Below are 7,619 nucleotides of genomic sequence, written 5' to 3'. Positions count from 1 at the left end.
AAAAAAAAAAAAAAAAAAAAAGCATCAGAGTAACTCTAATTTTAATAATAGGCCAGGCTCAGTGGCTTATGCCTGTAATCCCAGCATTTTGGGAGGTCGAGGTGGGAGGATCACTTGAGGTCAGAAGTTCAAGACCAGCCTGGTCAACGTAATGAAACCCCATCTCTACTAAAAATACAAAAATTAGCCGGGCATGGTGGCACACACCTGTGATCCCAGCTACTCAGGAGGCTGAGGCAGGAGAATCACTTGAACCCAGAAGGCAGAGGTTGCAGTGAGCAGAGATTGTACCACTGCACTCCAGCCTGGGTGACAGAGTGAGACTCCATCTCAAAAAAGAAAAAGGAGGGTAAATAGTAACAGAATATTTAAGATGACATTTAATCCACCAGTTTAGAAAAAAAATAAAACTTTCAACAATAGGTAGTTAGTATTCGAAGAGATTTTAGGTACTGTACACTGCTTTTATAATTCAAAAATATTAATTCTCCATCAAGGGGCACTTCTCGCCAGGCACAGTGACTCATGCCTGTAATCCTAGCTCTTTGGGAGGCTGAGGCAGCTGGATCACTGGAGATCAGGAGTTTGAGACCATCCTGGCCAACATGGTGAAACCCTGTCTCTACTAAAAATACAAAAATTAGCTGGGCATGGTGGTGTGTGCCTGTAGTCCCAGCTACTCAGGAGGCTGAGGCAGGAGAATTACTTGAACTCGGGAGGTGGAAGTTGAAGTGAGCCAAGATCATGCCACTGCACTCCAGCCTGGGTGACAGAGCAAGACTATCTTAAAAAAAAGAAAAAGAAAAAAAAAAGAGGTACTTCTCGACAATACAATCATTACATTTATGCTAATTTTCAGATCTTAATGTCAAAGCATAAGCAAATAATATTTATTTTAAAACACACACACACCTTTTCTTGGACAATTGCCACATATGGAAGAATCATTAAAACATCTTTCCGAGAGCAAAGCAGTTCTTGTAGCATTAAAATCTCAGCCACGAGGGTTTTCCCACCACTTGTTGGCAAGGAATATATTAAATTTTTTCTTTCTTGCACAGACTTCAATGTTAAACAAGTATGTTGCCATTCTGTGGAATTAAAAAAAAAAAAAAAGGCATTATTTTCCCCTTCCAAACTTTGAATCTCAAAAGTTTTCTAAGAAAAAAATCGAATCACTTTTTGTGGAACAGTCTTCTCATAAGGATAAATGTACTTATAACCAATGTTACATGGCAAAAATACCAAATGTGCAAGTAGTACAGCAGTGAGGGCCTAGTTCAGGCCTAGGCAGCAAGATGGACAACCAGCCTATTTATTCACCAGCTACAGACTTGGGTCCAATATTACAGCAAGGCAGGTAGCAGCCTGCTGGACAAGGAGTGTCATCTGGGATATCAGAAGAGCAAAGGGATAGTACAAGGATCTATGTGTATTCTAATGTCTTCCTCTTATGTTCCGCAAGGAGATTATGTAAGCTTCCCTTCCTCATGCAGCCAAAAGCCATCTCAGAGAGAAGTAGGGGGAGGAGAGAAACAAATCTATTAGGTTTTACACAAACCATTAAAAACTTTAGCTCTCATGGAGACCTGAACTCTGAATGGCTCAAAAACCACTTTAAATGTTCAGACTGTTTAAACCACAAAAGACTAGGATTATTAACTGGCACGACTAGGATTCCCACAATTTAGCAAGGTGGTATTCATGAAAATAGACCAGATCCAAGATGTTGTGTGAAAACTAGTATTAATTACTCTGTAGGATAATCTGATAATGAAAATCATCAAAAGTCTTTAAAAATGTGCTTTAGTGTTTTATCACTAGAAAATTGAGCAAAAAAATGTAAGACACTTCATAGCAAGAAGAAATGCAAACGGCCAATAAATACATGAGAAGATGCTCAACTGTTCTCTACTGGGTTGGCAAAATAAATTTTAAAAATAAAAAAGAAATATCTAAAAAAAAAAAAAAAGCCCCACACATGTAAAATCCAGAACTGACTAATGTGGGGGGGAAAACAGCCATTCTCATGTATGGTTGTGAGAAGATAAACCGCTAGAATCTTTGTGGAAAGTAATCTAGTATCATCAAAACTAGAACTGCACATTGCCTTTGATCTGGTAGTATCACTTCTGGGATTCTACGTCTACAGAACAGAAGCCAAAGCATATAAAGATTATTTGCAGGATGTTCACACAGCATTGTTTGTAGGTACAAAGTGCCACGGAGGTGGGGGTAAAGGCTGAATGAATTATTGTACAATCACCCAGTGTGATTCTCTACAGTTTAAAAATGAAGAGTAGATGGACCTATGTATGTTCAATGTACAGTCAAGTTAAAAAAGCAGATCATTGGCCTGGAGCGGTGGGTCATGCCTATAATCCCAGCACTTTGGCAGCCTGAGGCAGGAGGATCACTTGAGCCCAGAATTTCAATATGAACCCATCTCTATTGAAAAAAAAAAAAAGTTATATCTGAATCACAGTTACAAGTAACTTTAACTTATTGCGCTTTAGGGTGATTCCCAAATCTTACAAGTGACTGTATTTTTTCTTTAAAAATACTTCAAAAATACTTAAATTTAATATTGAATATTCAAAAATACTTCAGATTGGTGTCATTCAAGTTATCAAATTAGATGTTTATGCCAAAATTTAACTTAACTATAGCCACATTTTATCCAATTCAGATTTTTAAGTATAACATGACAAAATAATATTTATATCATCTTCACATCAAAAACATAAATTAGCCAGGTGCAATGGCTCATATCTCTAATTTCAACCCTTTGGGAGGCTAAGGCAGGAGGACTGCTTCAGCCCAGGAGTTCAGAACCAGCATAGGTAACAAAATGAGACCATCTCTACTATTAAAAAATTAGCTGGGTATGGTGGCGCACGCCTATAGTCCCCATGACTTGGGGGGCTGAGGTGGGAGGATTGCTTGATCCTGGGAGGTTGATGCTGTAGTGAGCCGTGATCACAAATTGCCAGGTCATACCCCTAGAGGTTCTGATACAGCAGGTCTGGGGAAGTGTCTGAGAACATATGCTTTAACAAATTTCCAGGTGATGTTGATGCTGCAGTCCAGGAACCACACTTGAGAACCACTGTTTTAGTTTCATAAAAAGTATCAGATGTATTTATGCTTTAATCTAGTCATGTTAAGCCAGATTTCGAGGTAAAAAGATTTAAAAAGTTGTTCTTTACTGAAGTTCTTACTTAGAAACTACCAATATAATTACTGACAATCATTACCAACATCTAATTTGGTATGTCCTTGACACAGAATCTAACTTGCAAAAAAAGTACCCCTTTTTATAGATGTGGAACTAAGGCCAGAGTGCTAAAGTTGCATTTTTAAGTGACAACCCCCAGCAGTTGAGAACCTACCAGAGTGTACCAGGCACAGTGCTAGTTAAGAAAAAGATGAGTTACATAGAGCCCTATCCTCAGGGTATTCATTCTGGCAGACTAAACAAAATGCAAGGTGCTAGGAGAAAAGCAGAGGTAAGTAAGTTAACATCTACTTCCAGGATAGTGCACACCATTACCTCTTAAACCATGAACCTCACAATTTAGATTCTTGCAGAGTCTTTTATTAGACTTTGTTTCCTGTAGTTCTACTTCACCAATCCGATTGTCTTCTCCCTAAGAACCCGATTTTTCATATCACTCATAAGATCCTAATAGGAGTTCCAGAAAAGTTATGAAGTAAAAGTTGATAGGCTGACCTTCCAGTATGGTAGCAACTGTCCCTTCTTTGTCTGAAATGAAACATATCTGAAATATATGCAAGGACCCTGGATTTTTGAAAGACATCACAAGATGCCTTAATATTAAAGTTTCTTCGTACGTAAGCCTGTCCAACCCATGGCCCTCATGAGGCCCAGAATGGCTTTGAATGTGGCCCAACACAAATTTGTAAACTTTCTTAAAACATTATGAGATTTTTGTGTTTTTTTTTGGGATTTTCTTCTTTAGCTCATCAGCTGTCATTAGTGTTAGCGTATTTTATTGTGGCTCAAGACAATACTTCTTCCAATGTGGCCCAAGGAAGCCAAAAGATTGGACATCCCTGACTTTTAACTGCAGATGTTTAATTTTGGGAGTCGAAGCACAAGGCCGAGCATCTGGGTGGTGGCGGGGATGCACCTGTGGGGAGAGGTGGCTGTGGCTGCTGGTGGGAGGTTAGGGGGAGAAAAAGAAAAAAAAAAGATGCTTAGTTTTAATCAACAGTATTACTAATACTGACTTCTTTTACTCAAGACTTGTGAGTGTGAAGACATACTGCAACAACTAAGTTTTGGTAGAGAAGACAGAGCCAGCCAAGGAAATATCAGCTAAGAAAACTGAGGATTCACTAGACAGAGTAAAAAAACAGGAGTGGTTGTAAGGAGGTCCAGAAACAAGAATTTCAAGAAGGGTGTAGTCAATAGCATCAGGTAAGTTATTGGGAAGTCAGATAAGGCAAACATTGAAAATATCACTGGGTTTAGACACCATCATCATCAGATGAACCCAGAATTAGAGTGGGGTAATTTACTGAAGTTCTTACTTAGAGGCTACCAATATAATTATTGACAATTGTTACCAACATGTAATTTGGCATGTCCTTGAACCAGAATCTAACTTGTAAAACAATTTACGATTTTTTTTTCTTATTTATTTTTAAAGACAGGGTTTCTCCATATTGGTCAGGCTGGTCTTGAACTCCCGACCTCAGGTGATCTACCTGCCTCAGCCTCCCAAAGTGCTGGGATTACAAGTGTGAGCAACCACACCTGGTAATTCCTTTCTTATAGATGAGGAATTAGAGGAATTATGTGAGGTGAGGAAACAGACAGAAAGGATAACTGGTTTGATAAGTGCGACTGTGAAGGGAAGGATAGAGGTTCAGTAGCAGCATGATAGGGATAGAAGGGGTTGAGAGACCACTGATAATTTGTTTTTAGAAATAGTATGGACCAGGCCGGGCGCAGTGGCTCAAGCCTGTAATCCCAGCACTTTGGGAGGCCGAGGCGGGTGGATCACGAGGTCAAGAGATCGAGACCATCCTGGTCAACATGGTGAAACCCCGTCTCTACTGAAAATACAAAAAATTAGCTGGGCATGGTGGCGCGTGCCTGTAATCCCAGCTACTCAGGAGGCTGAGGCAGGACAATTGCCTGAACCCAGGAGGCTGAGGTTGCGGCGAGCCGAGATCGTGCCATTGCACTCCAGCCTGGGTAACAAGAGCGAAACTCCGTCTCAAAACAAAACAAAACAAAACAAAAAACAAAAAAACAGAACAACAACAAAAAAAGAAATAGTATGGACCATGAAAGCATTTGTTCCTATTGACTTGCACTAATATTATGGTAACAATAGGAAAAAATTTTTTTTATTCCAGCAAAAAGCATTACCATATAATTTTTCAATTCCTTTGAGCTGGACATAAAGGTCTCTCACTTTGCTGGGTAATGAATAAAAAGGACCAAGGTCATTTGATGATGATTCAATTGTTTTCTTAGCAACATTAATTTCTTCGGATAGGAGAGTCTCTTTGAGCTGTTTACTTCTAGAGAATACTGGTGTCTGGGCCTTGGCATTTCCAGTCATGGCACTTTTTAGATGATCTTTAATACTTGTTCTCCTATTCATATCTGAACTAGTTCTGACTTTGGAAGAGGACTCATCATTTTGCTGGGGTTGCTCTATGTAATTATGGGGCAATTCCTCATTCACAGTGTTGTGAGAGGATGACTTCCAAGCCCTTTCTTTCATAAACTGATCACCCAAATCATTTGAAGAGTTCTGCAAATTTTCAAAGTACATAGCCTGTGAGGAGGGTACATCATACAAAAGATCAGCTCCAGGTTCAACAGTGACATCTTCATATCCACTCTGGTTCTCTGTGTGCTTATCAGTTTGTAATTCAGTAAAGTTGCCTATGGGAGTAACGCTGAGTTTGTTTTTGATACTTTCTGAGCAAACATTTTCAGTGGCAAAGTCTGTGGCATGTTTCCGAAGTTCAGGAAGTTGCATATATTTTTGCTCCAGGTCCTCAGCTGCAGCTATAAAGGAATTTTCGGTAAAGCTATCATAGTCACCAAACATGTCCTCTTCACTGTCATTATGCTGCAAGGAGAACAAAAACACTTACAGTAATTTCAGCTTCATTAATAAAAGCTTCACCAGCCTGGCCAACATGACGAAACCCCGTCTCTACTGAAAATACAAAAATGGGCTGGCTGTAGTAGAATCCCGTAATCCCTACTTGGGAGGCTGAGGCACAAGAATTGCTTGAACCTGGGAGTCACAGGTTGCAGTGAGCCCTGATGGTGCCACTGCACTCCAGCCTGGCTGGGCGACAGAGCAAGACTCTATCTCAACCAAAAAAAAAAAAAAAAAAAAAAAAAAAAAAAGGAATAAAAGCTTCAGGCTAGGGCTGCACCCTAGCCTGTGGTCACATACGGATCATACACCTATATGTAAATAGATATCATCACCAATTTACAGCTGAATAAATGGAGGCCCAGAGAGGTTAAATTACTCGCCTAAACAGCAAGCTTATGTGTTGTGATAATACTGGGATTCTGAAAAGGGTCTTGCTCTGTCGCCCAGGGTGGAGTGCAGTGGCTCCAGCCACTGCATGATCACGGCTCACTGCCTTAACATCCTGGGCTCAAATGATCCTCCTGCCTCAGCCTCCCAAGTAGCTAGGACTAAGGTGCAGGCCACCACACCTGGCTAATTAAAAACATTTTTTTTTTTTTGGTAGAGACTAGGTCTCTGTTGCCTAGGCTGGTTTTTAACTCAAACTTCTGGGCTTAAGTGATCCTCCCATCTCGGCTTCCTAAAGTACTGGGATTATACACATGAGCCACTGCACTCGGCCAGATTCTAACTCTTTTTTCTTTTTTTTGAGACGCAGTCTTGCACTGTGCCAGGCTGGAGCACAGTGGCGCAGTCTCGGCTCACTGCAACCTCTGCCTCCCAGGTTCGAGCGATTCTTCCGCCTCAGCCTCCCAAGTAGCTGGGACTACACGCGCCTGCCAAACGCCCGGCTAATTTTTGTATTTTTAGTAGAGGCGGGGTTTCACCATGTTGGCCAGGATGGCCTCGATCTCTTGACCTCGTGATCCACCCGCCTCGGCCTCCCAAAGTGCTGGGATTACAGGCGTGAACCACGGCGCCCGGCCAGATTCTAATTCTTAAACCTGTACTAAAACAACAGGAAGACTGGTAGATATATACGAAATGTCAGCGCATTTGATGGTTCTGATTACCTGCAGCTCTGCCCTCCCAGACTCCAATATACAGAGACTGGCCTGTAACAGAATCATGGCTGTACCAGTAGACACTTCGAAGGAGTTCTTAGGAATTTGGAATTGAGACTGAGAATCTGACCACAGACTTGGGGTGGCCTACTACACAGAAGAGACGTAAACTTGGAGGCAGCAATATAGTAAAGTGATTATAGTAAAATGGAGTAAGAACTGTAGTATCTCAACTATTCAGGGCCTGATTACTGTCGTAAAATCTAGATAATGTAACTAGTTTAACATAACGGGTCTTCAATCAACAGCAGATTTTATTTGTACAGTAGGAGCTGCTGTTATTTGGAAGCCTAGATTT

At 40.7% G+C, this 7,619-nt stretch overlaps 1 protein-coding gene across 13 annotated transcripts in view; it reads right to left on the bottom strand.

Annotated features, from left to right (window-relative positions):
* Positions 1-7,619, bottom strand: part of HELQ (helicase, POLQ like) — a 49,667-nt gene that overhangs the window by 41,331 nt on the left and 717 nt on the right. For 8 of the 13 annotated variants that reach the window (XR_004257331.1, XM_032239725.1, XM_032239723.1 and 5 more), the window contains exons 2-3: positions 5,405-6,119; positions 913-1,091 (exon numbers count right to left, since the gene is read on the bottom strand). Coding sequence is in view for 9 of the 13 variants with exons in the window: in XM_032239715.1 (XP_032095606.1) it covers positions 913-1,091; positions 5,405-6,119 (894 nt within the window). In the remaining 4 variants the exon portion in view is untranslated. Of the gene's footprint in view, positions 1-912; positions 1,092-3,582; positions 4,968-5,318; positions 6,120-7,619 lie in introns of those variants that run through there. The other 5 variants (XM_032239726.1, XM_032239727.1, XM_032239720.1 and 2 more) reach the window with 4 other exon arrangements.

Source organism: Sapajus apella, unplaced genomic scaffold (genome assembly GCF_009761245.1).
Source record: "Sapajus apella isolate SASKATOON/1434 unplaced genomic scaffold, GSC_monkey_1.0 scaffold45, whole genome shotgun sequence".
NCBI classification, from domain to species: Eukaryota; Metazoa; Chordata; class Mammalia; order Primates; family Cebidae; genus Sapajus; species Sapajus apella.
This window is presented reverse-complemented; position numbering and strand designations above follow the sequence as displayed.